General features: G+C 42.8%; 1 protein-coding gene across 2 annotated transcripts in view; it reads left to right on the top strand.

The window, feature by feature from the left end:
- ncam2a (neural cell adhesion molecule 2a) overlaps positions 1–20,429 on the top strand; it is a 324,121-nt gene that overhangs the window by 260,785 nt on the left and 42,907 nt on the right. For both annotated transcript variants that reach the window (XM_077194831.1, XM_077194830.1), the window contains exons 8-10: positions 8,604–8,749; positions 14,477–14,627; positions 17,124–17,311. In XM_077194831.1, coding sequence (XP_077050946.1) covers positions 8,604–8,749; positions 14,477–14,627; positions 17,124–17,311 — 485 coding nt within the window. The remainder of the gene's footprint in view (positions 1–8,603; positions 8,750–14,476; positions 14,628–17,123; positions 17,312–20,429) is intronic.

Raw genomic sequence — 20,429 nt, 5'->3', positions numbered from 1 at the left:
CCTCGAGGGGGCTGATTGTGAGCATTGTATGAGTCTATCTATGAAGACGCTCCGCTCTCGCCGATCGTTCTTTGAGGAGGACGGTACGGTTTGCGCTCCCCCCGCGGGTCCCACTGTTGCCTAGACACGGCGGCGACTCGCATTTTGGGGTTCGAAATCGGATCTGACAGCGTGGGTTGGGACGGGCCCGCCCTATCTCAGCTTTCACCTGCAGATCCAGTGTGCTGCGATTTCCAGTTCTGAGGAATTGGTATCATTAGTGTTTTGTTAAGAAAAAGTGAACAAAACAAATAAAAATATTAAGAAAAAGGCAGATGTTTGATTTTTCAATAAATAGGCAGCTCATAACTCTGTTGAATAAAGAGGAGCTTTTAAAAGGAGGCTTTTCTAATGCTGTTGCTAGTTAAATATTTACTGGACAGCTGAACATTATGAGAGTGAAAATAAAAAGAGTTTATTAGATGAAATATATCTAAAAAAACAGGAAAACTCTGTATCTCAACCTCCTCGTCGGGGACTACTGGTTTTTCCCTATCTCCACACTGAGGTGTCGAGATCGTGGAATAAACCGGTTTCTATTTTATGTGTTTAATACCCTAACGTCTAACTAGAGTAATGTTATGCGCATTAAGTATCATGGTATGACAGTGCCTTGGATTATAGAGACGCTTGCGAGCTTTCTCTCTCCCGAGTCGGCGTCATCATTTTTAACCCCGACGTTACCCACCAGCCATCTTTAATAATAAATAAATTGTATTTATTATTAAATACAATTTATTAACTTTACCCACCAGTACTGCCTGCGTCCTATTAGGCAGTACTGGTGGGTAAAGTATTTAAGGACATAGATGAATGTGAGGATGTCAGCATTGACTCTATTCGAGAATATATATATATATATATATATATATATATATATATATATATGTTTATATGTATAAGTTTTTCTGATATAAAAATAAAGAAAAAGAAAGATTTAAATGTCTGTTCTTCTGGACGCTCCGCTTTCAAGAAAACTAAACCTTTCAGCGGCGTTCCAGAGGTTTCTTCCTCATCACTCTATGTTCCTGAAACTGGCATAGAGTACAAAGAAGAAGACCTGATGCCGAGGCTATCAGGCTTCTAAGGGTGGTCCCCTCCGGGGTAGGGACGGTTTTGAGAAATCGTTTCTCCTCTGCGCCCTCTGGGGTGCGACTCTCTGAGGAGGGTCGCAGCGCTGCCAGTTCGGTTGTTCCCTGCCGGTTCGCCATTTAGGGCACCGAGGTGTCAGCGTCCCCATACGATCCTCCGAGGAGGGTCGTAGAGCAGTCAGTTCGGTCTCCCTGCCGGTTCGCCGTTTCAGGGTGCCGAGGTGCCTGCTTTTTCCTAGGATCCTCCTCCGAGGGTCGTAGGAACTAAGCTAGTTAGAGGTAGGCAAGATCTGAGGACTGTCGTCATCTCTAATAAAGCTTAGACAAGAAGTCCTGTCGAATGAAAAAAAAAAAAAAAGAGGGACGGTTTTTAGAAATCGTTTCTCCTAACGGCGCCCTCTGGGGTGCGACTCTCTGAGGAGGGTCGCAGCGCTGCCAGTTCGGTTGTTCCCTGCCGGTTCGCCGCTTCAGGGCGCCGAGGTGTCAGCGTCCCCGTGCAATCCTCTGAGGAGGGTTGTAGAATGGTCAGTTCGGTTGTTCCCTGCCGGTTCGCCGCTTCAGGTCACCGAAATGGTTGTTCAATCAAATCCAGAGGCCAGTCTCGAGAGACTGGTTCCCTTATCGGAATTTCTGGCAGCGTGGAAAATTCTGCCAAATATTTCTCTATGGGTCCTGCACATAATAGAAAAGGGGTTACAGAATTCAGCTCGGTTCTCGTCCGCCCAGATTTCAAGGAGTCCTCCCCACGATGGTGGACTCACAGCAGGCTCTGGTAATGGAGCAAGAAGTACTGACACTTCTTCGAAAGGGAGCTATAGAAAGGGTTTCTCCTCCCAGCAGAGAGTCAGGGTTTTACAGCCGCTACTTCATTGTTCCAAAGAAGGATGGAGGGCTGCGTCCTATTCTAGACCTACGCCAGTTAAACAGCATGGTTCAGAAACTCAAGTTCAGAATGCTTACACTCAAACAGATTGTATCACAGATTCAGTCCGAGGACTGGTTTGTCACAATAGACTTGAAGGACGCGTACTTCCATGTATCTATCCATCCTCATCACAGGAGGTTCCTGAGGTTCGCTTTCGGGGGCGAAGCATACCATTATCGGGTTCTTCCATTTGGCCTAGGTTTATCTCCCCGCACTTTTACAAAATGCGTGGATGCAGCTCTGGCTCCGCTGAGACTCCAGGGCATCCGCATATTAAATTACATCGACGATTGGTTGATTTTAGCTCAGTTAGAGCAGATGGCAGTTCAGCATCGAGATGCTGTTCTGTCCCACATAAAGAGTTTGGGGTTGCGGCTAAACACCAAAAAGAGTGTGCTCCTCCCTGCTCAGAGGACCACTTTTCTAGGTGTAATTTGGGATTCGACCACAATGCAGGCACTTCTGTCTCCTGCTCGTATTTCTGCGATTCTCACAGCCGCAAAGAATGTAAACTAGGCCAGTCACTCACTGTGAAACAGTTTCAGAGACTGTTGGGTCTCATGGCAGCTGCGTCCAACGTTATTACTTTTGGCCTTCTGTACATGAGACCCCTGCAGTGGTGGCTCAGGACCAAGGGGTTTTCTCCGAGGGGAAATCCGTTCCGCAAGATCAAGGTCACGCGGCTATGCCTTCGTGCCTTGGCCTTGTGGAAGAAACCTTGGTTCCTCGCCCAGGGCCCAGTGTTGGGGGCTCCTTGTCGACGCGTCACGCTTTCGACGGATGCTTCCCTCACGGGATGGGGGGCGGTCATGAGTGGCCGCTCGGCACAAGGTCTGTGGCAGTACCATCAATGTTCCTGGCACATAAATCGTTTAGAGTTGATGGCGGTATTTCGAGCACTCAAATATTTCCTGCCAGACCTGAGAGGCCATGACGTGTTGGTCCGCACAGACAACACTTCGGTGGTCTCCTATATCAACCATCAGGGGGGTCTGAGGTCTCAGTGCGATTTCATAGCACTGAGTCTGCACTTTTAAAGGTTTTAAATGACCTGTTTTTAATGACAGATTCTGGTGATTCAGCCATTTTAGTGCTTTTAGATCTCACTGCTGCTTTTGACACAGTCGACCACACAATTCTTTTATCTCGTATGGAAAACTGTGTGGGAGTCAGGGGGATTGCCCTAAAATGGTTTCAGTCTTATTTTTTCGGGAGATGCTACTTTGTTAAAACGGGCGACTTTACCTCATCAACTTTGCCTCTTAACTGTGGGGTCCCTCAGGGATCAATTCTTGGTCCTATTCTTTTTGCTATTTACCTCTTTCCACTGGGACAAATTTTTAAAAAACATGGCATCTCTTATCATCTTTATGCTGATGACTGCCAAATTTATTTGCCAATCAGAAAGCATGAAGGCAGCTCCCTGACACCTCTACTGGACTGTTTAAACGATGTCAAAGCGTGGTTAGCACAAAATTGTTTTAAAACTAAATGAGAGTAAAACTGAGATCATTTATTTTGGCCCCACAAACCCCATGATAGATTTGGGCCGCCTAAACGACTTTGTGCATCCTGTGATAACTAATCTGGGGGTTAAAATAGACAGTGATTTTAAATTTGATAAACAAATAAATGCGGTTGTGAAATCTAGTTTTTATCATCTTCGCCTTTTAGCTAAAGTTAAACCGTTTTTGTCTTTTAACAGTTTTGAACAAGCTACACATGCTTTTATTTCTTCTCGATTAGACTACTGTAATGCACTCTATACCGGTATAAATCATAACACACTTTCACGCTTACAGTTAGTCCAAAATTTTGCAGCACGACTTTTAACAGGAACCAAAAAGCGCACACACATAACTCCAATTCTCGCCTCATTGCACTGGCTTCCTGTTCGTTTTAGGATTGATTTTAAGATTTTATTGTTTGTTTTTAAAGCTGTAAATGGACTGGCCCCAACATATATTGCGGACCTCATTCAAATTTATGCGCCAGCGAGGTCACTGAGGTCGGAGGGCCAGCTCCAGCTCGCGGTTCCCAAGACTAGACTGAAAACTCGAGGGGACAGGGCCTTTTCTGTGGTGGGACCAAAACTTTGGAACGCGCTGCCCCTCCATGTTAGAACTGCTTCGACAGTTGAGAGTTTTAAGTCTCGTCTAAAGACACATTTTTATTCCTTGGCTTTTAACACCCTGTGAGTTGTGTGGTCCTCTGATGTCTTTTATTGTTTTATTGTTTTAAATATATTTTAGGATTGAGATGTTCTTAATTTCGTAATTTTGTTTTTATTGTATGTAATTTGATCTGTATGTTCGAATCTTCTGTGCAGCACTTTGGAAACTTTCTGTTTATAAAATGTGCTATAGAAATAAAGTGGATTGGATTGGATTGGATTGGATTGAGGTCACGTCACCTTTGCAAATTGGCCCATCAGATCCTCCTATGGGCCCAGGGGAAGTTAGTGTCGCTCAAGGCGGTATATATTCCGGGGCGTCAGAATGTGGGAGCAGATATTCTGTCGAGACAGGGGCTGAGGCCCGGGGAGTGGAGACTTCACCCAGAAGTGGTGGAGTTCCTGTGGGAAAAGTTCGGTCGTGCTCAGGTAGACCTTTTTTCGCATCATCAGTTTCAACCCATTGTCCCATGTGGTTCTCTCTAACGCACCCAGCTCCTCTCGGTCTGGATGCTATGGTGCAGGTGTGGCCGAGGCTGCACCTGTACGCCTTTCCCCCGATATCTTTGCTTCCGGGGGTTCTGGAGAGGGTTCGCCGAGAAGGGGCTCGTCTGCTTCTAGTAGCCCCTTATTGGCCGACCCGAGTTTGGTTCTCGGACTTGGTGTCTCTTCTGGACGGCTCCCCCTTGGAGATCCCAATCAGGGTGGACCTCCTGTCTCATGCCGGGGGCACGATATTTCACCCTCAGCCGGAGTTGTGGAAACTGTGGGCCTGGCCTCTGAGGGGGCCAGGCTCAGGGAGACCGGTCTTTCGACCGATGTTGTAGAAACCATTCTTCAATCCAGAGCTCCTTCCACGAGAAGGCTGTATGCGCTAAAATGGAAACTTTTCACCACTTGGTGTGTTGAACGTCAGTTAGATCCTGTTAACTGCCCTGTTGGTTCAGTTCTTGATTTTCTGCAAGACCGTTTCTCGGCCAGGTTATCTCCTTCCACCCTAAAGGTTTACGTGGCGGCTATATCTGCCTACCACACCCCTCTGGGGGGTACTTCTATTGGGAGAAACCCTCTAATTACTCGCTTTCTCCGTGGTACATTGAGGTTGAGACCTGCACTGCACTCTAGAGCACCGGCTTGGGACTTGGCCATTGTACTCGAGGGTCTGGCTTTAGCTCCCTTCGAGCCCATCGAGGAGGTTTCTGAAAAGTTCCTCACTCTAAAGACTTTATTTCTCCTTGCTATCTCATCTATCAAGAGAATTGGTGATTTACATGCTTTGTCGGTTGCTCCTTCATTTCTGGAATTTGCACCTGGTATGGTGAAGGCATTTCTCTACCCCAGGCCGGGTTATATTCCTAAGGTCCCACTGAATGTTGGGGGCCCAATAGTGCTGCAGGCCTTTTATCCTCCACCCTTTAATACCCCTGACCAGGAACAGCTTAACCTGTTATGTCCAGTCCGGGCTTTAGATGCCTACGTTCACAGAGCTGCCCTGTGGCGTAAATCTGAGCAACTATTTGTTTGTTTTGGGTCACTCAAGAGAGGATGCCCTGCATCTAAGCAGGTTATGAGTAAATGGATAGTCGAGGCTATTTCATTGGCTTATGAAGCGGCCGGACAGCCTTCACCTATGGCTGTACGGGCCCATTCTACTCGGAGTATGGCGGCCTCTATGGCCTTAATTTCGGGAGTTTCCCTTCTTGACGTGTGTAATGCGGCAGGATGGTCCTCTCCGCATACATTTGTCAGGTTTTATGACCTTGACCTCTCCACTCCTGGGGCGAGGATGCTTGCTTCTTTGTGTGCGCAGGACCTCACACAGAACGGGCATTTGTCACTATGGCGTAGTGGGTATAGGGTTCCCACCACGTCTCAAACGCAGCTCGAGTTCCCTTGAAAGGGAACGTCTCAGGTTACGTATGTAACCCTGGTTCCCTGATAGGGAACGAGACGCTGCGTTTGCCTGCCATACTTCCTGCATGCCCTGATCGACTTGCTTCAGGTTTTTCAGAAGCTATCGCGGTCTGATTTCAGGGTTGCTTTATAGTTTCCTGGTCTATGACGTCACCTATGCCGTAGCGGGCTTCCATTGGACTGATTTTACACGTGCTTCACGACGTAATCAAGCAGAGCGTTCCCACCGCGTCTCAAACGCAGCGTCTCGTTCCCTATCAGGGAACCAGGGTTACATACGTAACCTGAGACGTTTTTCTGTAGGCAAACATCAGTGCCTTGAATTTAATGCGAACGGCAACTGGCAACCAGTGCAACTTTTGTGAGGAGAAGAGTGACGTGCGTCTCTTCGGCTCGATAAAGACACTCTCGCTGCAGCATCTGGATCAGTTGCAGAGGTGATTAAGTCAGTGATGCTGGAAGGAGAGAGCATTACAAAAGTCCAGTCTGGATAGAACAAGCTCTTGAACTTGAGTTGTGTAGCTCCCATAGGAAGGGCCTGATCCTGCTAATGTTGTATAAGGCAAATCTGCAGGACCGGGCAGTTCTAGCAATGTAGTCTGTGAAGTTCAATTGATCATCACTCTCAACTCCAAGGTTCCTGACTGACCTTGATGGAGTTATGTAGACGAACCTACAGCTGAATGGAGAAGTTGTGATGAAGTGTTGGGTTGGCTAAGACCACGAGCAGTTCTGTCTTCACAAGGTTGAGTTGAAGGTCTTGGTCCTTTACAGTGATGCTGGATTCCTATTATTCTCGTGCATTGACTCATTCACTAAGCTGAACAGCCAATCAGAGGTCCCTCTTTCACCAACGGCCCGACGCCCAAAAAAACTTGCAGGCTGAGATGCGAGGCGTCAGATCCTCTGGTTGGAATGAGGGGTAGAGTTGTGTGTCGTCAGCATAACACTAGCCGCGTTTCCATTACCCCTCAAATTGCACAAATTGAAATTGCGAATTGAAAATACTCCCAATGGAAATACGTCAATTTCGCAAAAACTTCCCATTTATCACAAAAAAAGTTTTTAAGCTAAGGTGGTTTTTCATGCAATTCGAAAAATAAATATTTAGCAAAACTGCAAACAGTTTTTGCACACTTACAGGTCACCTGACGTAGATGTTTGGTATGTTTGGACAGAATACGAGACAGAATTCTTTATTAAATTCATAAAAGACAAAAGAACTACAGGAATACTGGATTCTAAACCTCAAAAAAATGCCACAACCATACCTCGAAGCAGAAATGAGGGAGAAACACCCAGAAACACCCGCCGCTCACAATATAAGGGTCTTTCCTTACCATTAATGATTGGATAACACACACGTCTCCTTCGATTATTAATAATGGCCTGTGCGGTGGCTGGGATATAGCCTACGTAAACCTACCAACATCCGTCGCCATTATTTTTGGAATGACTTGTCGTGAGAGGAAAAAAATGTTTTAGTCGCATAACAGCGGTTAATGGAAATGTCATTTTTTACAATAGTTTTTTTTCAACATTTAGAAATAAATGCAAAAGTTTTGCGCAAATCTGTAATGTAAACGTGCCTAGTGATAGGTAAACCTTGTTTCTGAATGACAGATCGTAGTGGTAACATTTAGAGTAGCAAGATGGTGCGACATGCCATCCAATATCTGTGTTATGTTCAGTTTTTTTGTCATTATTTAAAGATTAATGTGAGATTTGCATTAATACAGCAATTCTTTACTGAATTGCACAATTAAAATGACAGTAGTAGACTGGCAAAGATACATTTACAGTAGGAACAATTTTTAGTTTCTATCAAACTACAAAAAAAGGAGACGTAAAACAAATGAATAGTAAAAAAATATTAATTCTTATATGTATATTAGTGTTGTCAAATGGATTAAGCATAAAAGTTAGTATATATATATATATATATATATATATATATGCACATATATATATATATATATATATATATATATATATATACACATATATAATACACATATAATTCATGTATATATATGAATTATATAATAAACTGTCAATATATTTAATGCATGCATAGTCATGCTGAAAATGATCTCACAATGCAAAAAATTATATTTTCTTCATGTATGATTCTTATTTTGTTCTCTTCTTTATTTTCTAAATGAGAAGGAAAATAAGTTTAAGGCTGTAAGTGTGATGTCCTCTGTCACTCTAAACATTGTGTTCAGTGCAAATTAAGATGTAATTCAAAGCTATTTCAGTCTGAAATAAACTGGGAGGGCAGAGACATCTGCTGTTCGCTGAAACCTCCTTCTTTGTGTGTGTGTGTGTGTGTGTGTGTGTGTGTGTGTGTGTGTGTGTGTGTGTGTGTGTGTGTGTGTGTGTGTGTGTGTGTGTGTGTGTGTGTGTGTGTGTGTGTGTGTGTGTGTGTGTGTGTGTGTGTGTGTGTGTGTGTGTTTAGTCCAGCCTCACATCACTCTGCTGAGGAACGTGACGGCTGTGGAGGGAAACGCTGCAATGATCTCCTGTACGGCTGAAGGAGAACCGTTGCCCGACATCTCCTGGAGGAGAGCCAGTGATGGACAGACTTTCACAGACGGAGATAAGGTGAATACACACACAAACCTTGAAGATCGATGGAAGCAGATAAGTCTCATTAATAATTCACGTACAAAAACACGATGCACACATCCCACATCACGTGCCCAAAAAAAGATTCACGTTTGTGGAAAAAAAAATATATACACAAAAAGATAGATGGATAGATAGATAGATAGATAGATAGATAGATAGATAGATAGATAGATAGATAGATAGATAGATAGATAGATAGATAGATATCTAATATATTTAACGTGCACAAAATAAAATTATATATTCATAAAATACATTTCACAAATGCAAAACACTATTCGTAGATATATAACTGTGCACAAAAACTTTTAAATGTTTCGAATTTACGAGTTTATCATTGAATGTGCAAATCGTCATTCGCGTGTGAATCGCCTTGGATTTGTGTGTGTGTATTTTTGTGTATTTTTGTATTTTTGCTTCAACTGATCTCTAACTTCTTTAACTTCAGTAAACATTCTGCATTCTGTATTATGAAGGCCAGACAAGTAATTTGGCGATGTCAATTTGTAAAGAAGGAATAGACGCATATCTATTCATATCTATTACATGTTACTTAAATATAAAGTTCCTCGATTTGTGAGTCTACGTGGAAAGCACATTGGTCAACAGCTGTTGTTTTTAATAGTGCTATATAAATAAATTGTCATTGTCATATCTATAGACTAAACGCATAATATGCATGTGTGCGCTGTTGCCGTTTTCACAGATTGGTCAATAGTTAAGGTTTAATCTGATTGGCTAAAAAGTACGACTGATCCGTGTAAGAGAAAAGTGCTGTTAGGGAACTTTCAAAAATACACACACAAATCCGAGGTGATTCATATGTGAGTGACGATTTTTTTTCACGCACGTGAATTGTTTTTTGTGCACGTAAATTTGGTTTCATTAATGTAAAGTTGGCTGCACATGTGTGCATCATGTTTTCTACTTGAAATATTAATGAGAATAATCTCGCTCCATAAAGCTCTGTCATCGTGAAAGTGTTTCAGAATTCCCTGTCTCTTTAAATGTCAGTTATCGAGTCGGCTGCTCAGTGAGGTGACAGTGATCATGAAGCTCCTCCTGTTTATAGTCATTAGCACAAGCCATATTTCTGATGATTTCATCATTGCAGGACTCAGGTAGATGACAGCTCCTCAGAGTTTTGTCCAGCGTTGTGGAGATAATCACGGGTGTTCAGTCGAGTGTGTGTGGAGATAATCACGGGTGTTCAGTCGAGTGTGTGTCAGCCACGCCTCCTGCTTCCACTCGTTTCCCTCCAACAGAACAACATCCTGTTCAGAAGCTGCTAATGGACACACACTGTACACACACTGTATCTGTCTGTCTATCCGCTGATGGACACACACTGTATCTGTCTGTCTGTCCGCTGATGGACACACACGAGAAACTAATTGAGCTACATTCATGAATCCAGTGTGCAACAATTTTACCTCCAGAGCAGAGTACAGAGTATAATAATAAAGCCTTATTGCAGACACAGGTCCATATAACACATCATACAGTACAAAAAGGACATACATAAATAGAAAATACATACATAAAAATTCCATATTAGCCTTTAGGATATACAGGCTATTGCACCAATGTCGTCTTAACCTAGAAGTGTATCTATAACAGCTTTTCAGAGGACTGACTAGGGCTTCAATTATATGGTTCACTGACTTGTCCAGGCGACACATAACACTAAACATCAGTTGTCTTAAGAGTCCTTCACAAGTTGGCACTCTAGTAGACACAAACAAATGACTGGCGCTATGCCACCTAGGGACACGAAGCAGAAGCCTCATTGCATCATTGCATGCTACCTAGTATCTATCTATCTACCTACACTATATTGCCAAAAGTTGTGGGATGCCTGCCTTTACATGCACATGAATTTTAATGACATCTCATTCTTAATCCATAGGGTTTAATATGGAGTTGGCCCACCCTTTACAGCCATAACAGCTTCAACTCTTCTGGGAAGGCTTTCCACAAGGTTTAGGAGTGTGTTTATGGGATTTTTTGACCATTCTTCTAGAAGTGCATGTGTGAGGTCAGGCACTGATGTTGGAGGAGAAGGCCTGTCTCGCAGTCTCCGCTCTAATTCATTCCCAAAGGTGTTCTATGGGGTTGAGGTTAGGTCAGTCTTTATGGACCTGCTTTGTGCACTGGTGCGCAGTCATGTTGGAACAGGAACATCCCCAAACTGTTCCCACAAAGTTGGGAGCATGAAATTGTCCAAAATGTCTTGGTATGCTGAAGCATTAAGGGTTCATTTCACTGGAACTAAGAGGCCAAGCCCAACCCCTGAAAAACAACCCTCCACTTCGTGGGCGGCAGTGGCTACAAACCGAAAGGTTGGTGGTTCGATCCCCGGTTCCACCTGACCAAGTGTAGAGGTGTCCATGAGCGAGACACCTAACCTCAGCTGCTCCCGACAAGCTGAGTGGCGATTTGCATGGCTGACACCGCCGTCTCTGTATGAATGAGTGAGTGAATGGGTGAATGTGAGGCAACATGTAAAGCGCTTGGTGGCCATTAGGTCTGTGAAAGCGCTATATAAATGCAGTCCATTTACCATTTACCAAACTTTACACTTTACACAAAAATGCAGTCAGGCAAGTACTGTTCTCCTGCAACCGCCAAACCCAGACTCGTCCGTTGGATTGCCAGGCAGAGAAGCGTGATTCGTCACTCCAGAGAACACGTCTCTTCTGCTCTAGAGTCCAGTGGCGGCGTGCTTTACACCACTGCATACGAAGCTTTGCATTGCACTTGATGTTAGGTTGGATGCAGCTGCTCGGCCATGAAAACCCATTCCATGAAGCTCACTACACACTGTTCTTGAGCTAATCTGAAGGCCACACGAAGTTTGGAGGTGTGTAGCTATTGACTCTGTGACTCTGTGCACTGTGCGTCTCAGTATGCGCTGACTCCGCTCTGGGATTTTATGTGGCCTTCCACTCCGTGGCGGAGTTGCTGTTGTTCCCAATTGCTTCCACTTTGTTATAATACCACTAACAGTTGACTGTGGAATATTGAGTAGTGAGGAAATTTGGTGGCAACCTTTCATGGTACCACGCTTAAATTCACTGAGCTCCTGAGAGCGACCCATTCTTTCACAGATGTTTGTAGAAGAGTCTGCATGCCAGCATGTAAACTCGGCTGTAGTCGACTGAAGACTCGCTGGAGTGTAAGTTAGAGTAGTTAGGTTTAGGGAAATTTCCACAACACTATCCACGTCTATCTATCTATTTATCTATCTATCTACATCTATCTATCTATCTATCTATCTATCTATCTATCTATCTATCTATCTATCTATCTGTCAGTCAATTTTCTCCTCTGTCGTCCTCTCCTCTGTTCTCTGTGTGCTGTGGTTGTCATGTCTCACTGAGACCTCAGTCGCATATCAAACAGTTAGGAAGCATCTGCCCAAGGCGAGATGGTGTCAGATACACACACACACACACACACACACACACACAGAGAGAGAGAGAGAGAGAGTCTGCAGTTTTTAGTCACTGATCATTTTCTGGGATCTGCTTACAGGCCAGCTCTCCAAAATAATTAGTATTTGGAGGTCATGACACCACAGAATGAGAAATATGGTTCTGGCAACTGCTTTTATTAGTTGTTTATTAGAATCATTCAGTCGGAAAGGTGGTTTTTCACGATGCATTGTTGTTTTCATGCAGGCAGAGCTTCTGTAGTTTATATTCATGTGCTTGTGTTCACGGGCATCATTGGTTGTGTGTTTGTGTATATGTGTATTAAAGATTTATTATGGTTAATATACATACTGTGGTGTTAACTAAGTCACTAGTGCTAGTGCTCATAGCAAACACTTACTGAACCACATCTTAGAAACTAGCAATGTATCAAAACCCACTCATTTTGCACCGCAGTAACCGTATACCACAAACACCCTAGCAACCACATAGCAACACAATGACGTTCAGTCATAGACACCCTAGCAACTACATAGCAACTGCAAACAACACTCTAGCACAGGCAATCTCCACTTAAATGTGAGCATGTGAATGTGTTTTCATCATGTTCCCCGGGCTTGGAAACACCAGGAGCATGTGCGTCAGCTCAAGCTGTCCATGTAGAAATGAATCTCATACATTAGTGTGAAGGAAGGGAAGCCTTTGGGTCTCGGTTCTGCTAGCCTACAATAACGGCCCCTGTCAAATAAAACGCACATTCGCTCCAGGACTGTCAGGCGCTGCGCTCCAGACTCCGAGGCATCAAGCGGAGGTTGGACACATATCGATTTTTCAGGGAAAGCGAAGAACACTGATCATTAAAGTGGGCGTTGGGGGACGAGCTCCATCAAATCCCCTTATATTCACAGTCCCCTATCTCACCGCAAGCACAAGTAGTGTGACTACATTACAGCTGTACACATTACAGCTGATCAACTCAATATTAGTTTGCCGTTTTCCTCTGATTTCTGATATGATTCTGTCAGGGTTATTCCAGTTCACTAAAACTAAAACTAGGGATGTACCGATGTTTCGGCCAATAATCGGTATCGGACGATTAAAGCAATTATGTTCTTTATCGGCCGATTGTTTAAAAACAGCTAATGATCAGAGCTGATAAAATCCTGTCAATCAAAAACTCATTCTGTGTGTGAAGAACATCTTTCTTGTGTTGAATTTAGGGTGAGTTAACATGACAATAACACATTAACAGTTATAAATAGCGAGGTAAAATCAAGCTCTGTTTGACCCTATGAATCACCCGTAGTTCAGTGTTGCAGTTCTGCGGTTTTCCCCTACACTAAACATTATTTGTTGCACATCTCCCATCCAACAATTGCTTTATTTGTGCTTTATTTATTTAATAGCAATAAGACAGCCTCACTTTGAACATGTTTACAATAATTGTATCCTTAAAAGTCATCTTTGATCACCAAAATTACATATTTAAACTTTTTTTTCCTTGAAAAAAAATTCTTCATGCCGTAAAATAGTTATGTATTGAATGTAACTCGACACCCTTGCCTCATTTAGTATACACGGCTCTATGAATATGCAAATGAGCCCCGCCTCCACTCACTTAGCTCAGAGATCCACTCGTTGACGATCACACGTTGATCTGATTGGTTACAAGGTAGTTTGTGACGTCAGAAACACCAGCGATTTCAAACCGTGTTTTTGAGACTGTCTTTGGTTCACTGCAAAATACTCAGCAATGCTGTCGTCTTACACCACATAGACATATAAACAACATTAAAAACTTGATTTTCACCACGGGGAGACTTTAATACATAGAGTTGGCCAAGTTGCCCAAGCAGGAATAAATAAAGACTAAAAAGGGTCCTAAAACAGAGTCCTGAGGGACGCCAGTAGAAACTGGTCCAATATCAGACCTGTATTCCCCTAAAGAAACAAACTGTCTGCGTCCGGTCAAATAAGATCTAAACTAATTTAAAACGGCGCCAGAAATACTAAAAATAATATACAGTAGTCAACATTTTAAGTGGATCAAAAGAGTTAATCAAAGTTGTCCTAAGACAAGAAACGGGTATTTTTCAAAATTCATGTAAAATTTTGAGGAAAGTTTTGATCCACTTCAAATGTTGACTACTGTATAATAATGATGGCAAAAACACACAACTAAATTGCTAAAACTAAACTAAAATTGTAATTAAAAAATGGGTAAGTTTCACTGATGTAAATTGATTTGTTTGTGTTGGTTTAGAGTCAGGACGGCCGTGTGGAAGTGCGTGGACGGCATGGAAAATCCATGTTGACCATCAGCGGCGTTCGACTCTCAGACTGGGGTCGCTTCGACTGTGAAGCTCTCAGCAGGATCGGAGGTCATCAGAAGAGCATGTTCTTGGATATCGAGTGTAAGATGCACAAAAAAAGAATTTGTTGTTCTTATGCAGGGATGTTTGTGCAAGCTTCTGTAAATGTGCATTTCAGAATACAAAACACATGCTTTGGTGTCAATCATCACTAGAAGTATTTCATAGCAAACACCTACTGTACAACATCCTAGCAACCACATAGCAACAAAAAAAGTTAATATTGAGGCAAAGTTCCACCAACTTCATAAAAAAACACTAGAGCAGTAACTTCTCTCGAGCCTTTCTAGTGTATGTTTCTCGCTTAATTAATTATTTTACCTCACTTGAAATTAATGATTCTGAGTATTCTACACAATGGCCCTCAGTGGGGCTAATTACGGAAGGAATTCTTCCCGAGTAATTAATTCCTCACGTTCGTATTAATCTCCAGGTCCGTCTAATGAAATGCCAAACCGTTGTTGGGGTCACTCGTTGTCAAACCTGACCTTCTTAGATATCTGTTTTTTATTGCTTCAAATTCATTTGTCGCTGTTTCGTACATTAGGCTAACATCGCACATTAATGCCACTGTGAAACTGCATCTGTCACAATCGGAGAAATGCAGTGAGTTGCTAATGAAAGGCCTTGAATGCGAGGCGCTGACCTTGATATCACCGAGCCGCGATGTGTCGTCATGTCATATGTTTATCGTGGAGGTTCACGGCCAACGGGTGAAAAAGGACGCTCTGAATGAGCGTGGCAGGAGCTAGCCAACCGTTACCAGGCTGCTAATGAACTCATTTATTTAGTACGGCCGCTCTTCTCTGCGCGGCTCCTTAGATGTGACAGTGAGCCCAGCATCAATCTCTCTAATGGAAACCTTCTAGTCGGCATAAAACAGGAATAACACTGAATGAACTCGGACACCCTCAGCGCTTAAAACTGAAGCACAGGATCAGTTTTAGGTCTGTAGAAAATGCATTTCATCTTTATGACTTGCATCTGTTCACCGCAAACGCATCTGACGTAATGGAGTGAGACTGTAAAGTCTTTTTTTGTTGCAATCAATATTATTCTTCTTTAAAGGCCGTTTCACACGGTTAACATCAGCATTCCCAAGAGCTTTAAAATAAATGGAATAAATTCAAGGTACAGCATTGCATGTTCAGGCCAGTGTTATTTTATTTATTGTTATTAATATTTTTTATTTATTTACATTTTTTTTTATTAATTAATGAATTAATATATTTGTATCAATATTTTGAATTTTTATTTTTATATTTACCTTTTTATTACTTAAAAAAAGTTTTATATATATATATATATTTTTTTAATAAAGTAATACAAAGGTAAATATAAAAATAAAAACATACATATAAACAATATATACATACAAATAAACAATATATAAATATTAAATGTGTGTGTGTGTATATATATATATAGTTTACGTTTTTAAAAAATATAATTTCTTTAAAGTTACAACTTTTTTACAGTGCTGGTCAGAATTATTTGCCCCCTTGGTAAATATGATCAAAGATGGCTGTAAAAAAAAAAAATCTGCATTGTTAATCCTTTTAATATTTTATTTAAAAAATTAGTAAAAATCTAACCTTTCATTGAAGTAAAATAATTGAAAGTGGGGTGACCCAAAAAAAAACAAGCATCTGTAATGGCCATCCCAGTCCCAGACCTGAACCCTATAGAAAATGAGTGGGCTGAACTGAAGAGAAGAAGCACCAACATGGATCTGGGAATCTGAATGATCTGGAGAGATTCTGTATAGAGGAATGGTCTCTGATCTCTGGTCAGACGTTCTCCAAACTCATCAGGCATTATAGGAGAAGACTCAGAGCTGTTATCTTGGAAAAAAAGAGGTTGCAAAAAGTATTTAATAAAAGGGGGCAAATAATTGTTTCCAATGTGTTTTGGAGAAAAACATTTATTTCATACTGTGATCCCCCCCCCCCCCCCCCCCCCCCCCCAATTTTAATTATTTTACTTCAAAAAAAGGTTGGATTTTTGCATTTTATTTTAAATAAAATATCAAAAGGATAAAACAAATGTTTTATTTAAATTACAGATTTATTTTTTACTGCCATATTTGATCATATTTACCAAGCGGGCAAATAATTCTGACCAGCTCTGTGTGTGTGTGTGTATATATATATATATATATATATATATATATAATACTTTTCATTGCGTGACACAATGCTTGACATGTTATGCTTGTATTAAAGCCCTGATGGACGACATTTGAATGAGCCTTTATTTTTACTTTCGAAACAAGCTTCTAATTGTTGGTTTTACATGGTTTCTAGCTGATCCAATCTACACTGAAAAAAAAAAAAAGCCAGAAAACCAATCACTCAGAAATTGCTTTTACATTTCACGTACAATTACAAAGAAACAGCATGTAACATTGAATTAAATGTGACATTTTTAAGTAGAAAAACTGAAATAATGTTTCATTGATCAGCTGGATTGTCTAAAAACCTACTTTTGAACACATTAGTTTCTGCCAGTATTGAATCTCTGTTTCTCTTTTTCCAGATGCACCGAAGTTCCAGACTAATCAGACCATCTTCTACTCATGGGAGGGAAACCCAGTGAACATCAGCTGCGACGTGAGGTCCAACCCTCCAGCCACGATGCTGTGGAGACGAGACCGCTTTACCATCTCTAGTCAAGGGACCAGCAACATTCGCATTCACACTGCAGAGGGACGATCGCTTCTGGAGGTTCAGTTACATCATTCTCATGCACTATAATACTTCATTAGGGGCCGAGTACCAAAGTTGTTTCTCTTAGTTTTTTTCTTCTTCTTCTTCTTCTCTTGAGTCTATGGCAGCCCATAGAACCACTTGAGGGAAAGTGATGAAATTTGGTGGATGGATAGAAGACGGTCTGAACATTGACCACAGCAATTTTGGAGTCCCTAACTCAACCCCAAATTTCCCACCCAATTTTCCCATAGGATATTTTGGGCAGTGGCCATTTTTAATTTTGACATTAAATGTTTGACCCTGTGGTCAAAACTGATTAAAAAAATCATGAAATGCTAATAGGTTTTGATTAATTTTGCCTATTGTAATGAAACTGATCTTGATAGGTTCCTTCTACTTCTACTAGATCTTCTACTAGATTCCTACTTTTACTAGTTCCTCCTAGCCCCTTGGTCCGATTTTCATCAAATTAGACTCAGATCATCTTCAGACCAAATAGTTATGGATTTCGTGTTGATAGACAAAACTGTTTTTGTCTTGTTTCAATGAATTTAATGCCAAACTGAATGTGATGCTGTATCTCTGCAATGCTTTGTTCTACTGACATCAAAACGTCTCGATTACGTATGTAACCCTAGTTCCCTGAAGAGGGAACGAGACGCTGCGTCGAAACGCTGTGGGAATGCCTCTGTGTGATTGCATCATAAAGCACATATGAAACCATTCCAATGGTGTGACGGAATGTCATGTGACCTCATTGATAAGGAAACTATAAAGCACACCTGAAACAGCGTCAGCTTCTGATAGGCTGAAGCAAGTCGATCACGGGCATGCCGGGAGTATGGCTGGGTGACGTAGTGTCTCATACCCTCTTCAGGGAACTAGGTTTACATACGTAACCGAGACGTTCCCTTTCAAGGGAACCCGAGCTATTCGTTTGAAAACTAAATATTGTGTTATCCTTTCTGCAAGCTTACAAGAGCGACAATATCATTAAATGTGAAGGGGGTAAGCAGCTAGTGCCACCACGTACACCTTCAGTGTGAAGGGGGATAACCCTGCGGAGAAGCGCTCCTGCAGGAACTCCAGCAGGAACTCCAGCACTGCACCCACTGAGCAGTTAACCGGGTCCAGCTGGTGCTCTCTACACCAGGAAGTGAAAAGTCTCCACTTCAAGGCATCCAGTTTCCTTGTGGATGGAGCTCTGAAATGGTGAATGGTCTCAACAACCTCAGTTGAGAGACCTGAACTTATGAGCTGGGCCCCCTCAAAGGCCAAGCCCACAGTTTCCACAGTTCTGGGCAGGTGTGAAGGGTCGACCCACTCGCCTGAGAGAGCAGGTCCCTTCTGATTGGAATCTCCAGAGGAGAGCCGTCAAGGAGAGACACTAGGTCCGCAAACAATACTCGGACCGGCCAGAACGGGGCTACTAGCAGTAGACTGACCCCATCCTGGTGAACTATTTCCAGAACGATCACAGACCCCCCTGATGGTTTATATAGGAGACCACCAATGTGTTGTCTACCCGAACAAGCACATGAAGGCCCCTCAGGTCTGGGAGGAAGTGTTTCTGAGCCTGGAACACAGCCAACATTTCTAGACAGTTGATATACCATGAGAGATGATGGTCCTGCCACAGACCTTGGGCTGGGCGACCCCTCATGATCGCCCCCCAACCCGTGAGGGAATCATCCGTCGTTAGCATGACGCGATGACAAGGAGCTCCCAGCACGGTCCCTTGGGACAGGAACCAAGGTTCTTTCCACATAACTAAGGCACGAAGGCATTCGCCGCGTGACCATGATCATGCAGAGTGGGTTTCCCCTTGGGGAGAACCCCTTGGTCCTGAGCCACTACTGCAACGGTCTCATGTACAACAGGCCGCAAGGTATAACGTTTGACGCTGCTGCCATCAGGCCTAACAGTTTTTGAAACTGCTTTACAGTGGCTGGCCTACGAAAGGAAGAACACAATATTGGCACGCTTCGCCCGCGAAAGCGGACCTCAGGGACTTCCTGTGTGGTGGAAGGATGGATATGTGGAAGTATGCGTCTTTTAGATCTAATGTGACAAATCAGTCCTCGGACCTGATTTGGGACACGACTTGCTTAAGATTAAGCATCTTGATTTTTTTTTTTATTGAGCTTCCATACAGTGCAGATCTAAAATCGGACGAAACCACCCCATCCTTTCTTGGGACCATGAAGTACCGGCTGTAAAACCCGGACCCTGTTGGGTGGAGGAACCCATTCTATAGCCTCCTTTTGCAGAAGAGCTTTTACTTCTAGTTCCATACCAGAGCCTGCTAGGGGCAACCACTGTGGGTAGGACCCCGCCTGCAGGACCCAGAGAGATATATTTGGTAGAAGTTTCCAATCTGTCAGAAGATCTGCTAAGGATACCAGGCTCTCGAGACTGGCCTCTGGTGTATTTCAAACAGCAGGCACAGTGTCCTGAAGCGGCGCACCGGCAGGGCACAACTGGCCTGACTTCTCTAGAGCCCTCCTCGGAGGGAACGAGCAACCCTCGAGTAAAATCTCGCTGGGACACTTTGTGCCCCGGCATGAAGGCGGGGTTGGCCGACCGGCCCCCTAAGGGCACAGAGGTAATAACTTACCTCTACTTAGAGATAATAATGATCCTTAGATCCGTTTTATCATAAGTACGGATATTAGAAAGGGCATGAAGCACTCAGTGCATGCCCTTACCATAAGCATGGATTTTAGAAAGTGCATACTATTTTATACAACACATTTTAGTTGTCTTAATAGGAAAAAGAGAGAAAGGGGAACTCCTTGAGCTCAGTTTCCTCCACATTACAAATGACATACAAGATCCGAGCCATAGATTCTTTATGTTGACTCATAATCTACGTGCTGCCCTCATCAAGTGCAAGATCCGAGCTTAGTTAAGACTCAACAGGACTGGAGCTAAAACTTCATTTATAGTGCTGTGTTTTTCTACACAAAGGGAACATTTTTATGAATTAAACTGTCAGGCCACATTGACGTGCATGCACCGCCCCCCAAACAAACACTTTAACCACGTGTATACCCGCTCGTTATGAAGTGAAGACAGGTAGGGGGACACGATTCAAAAGGCAGTTTGCTTCACATGAAGTGGCGAGTCTGTT

This window comes from Siphateles boraxobius, unplaced genomic scaffold (assembly GCF_051911475.1).
Source record: "Siphateles boraxobius isolate OS27281-9 unplaced genomic scaffold, OSU_SipBor_1 33, whole genome shotgun sequence".
NCBI lineage: Eukaryota > Metazoa > Chordata > Actinopteri > Cypriniformes > Leuciscidae > Siphateles > Siphateles boraxobius.
The sequence above is the reverse complement of the archived record's forward strand: the minus strand, read 5'-3'. Positions and strand labels throughout refer to the sequence as shown.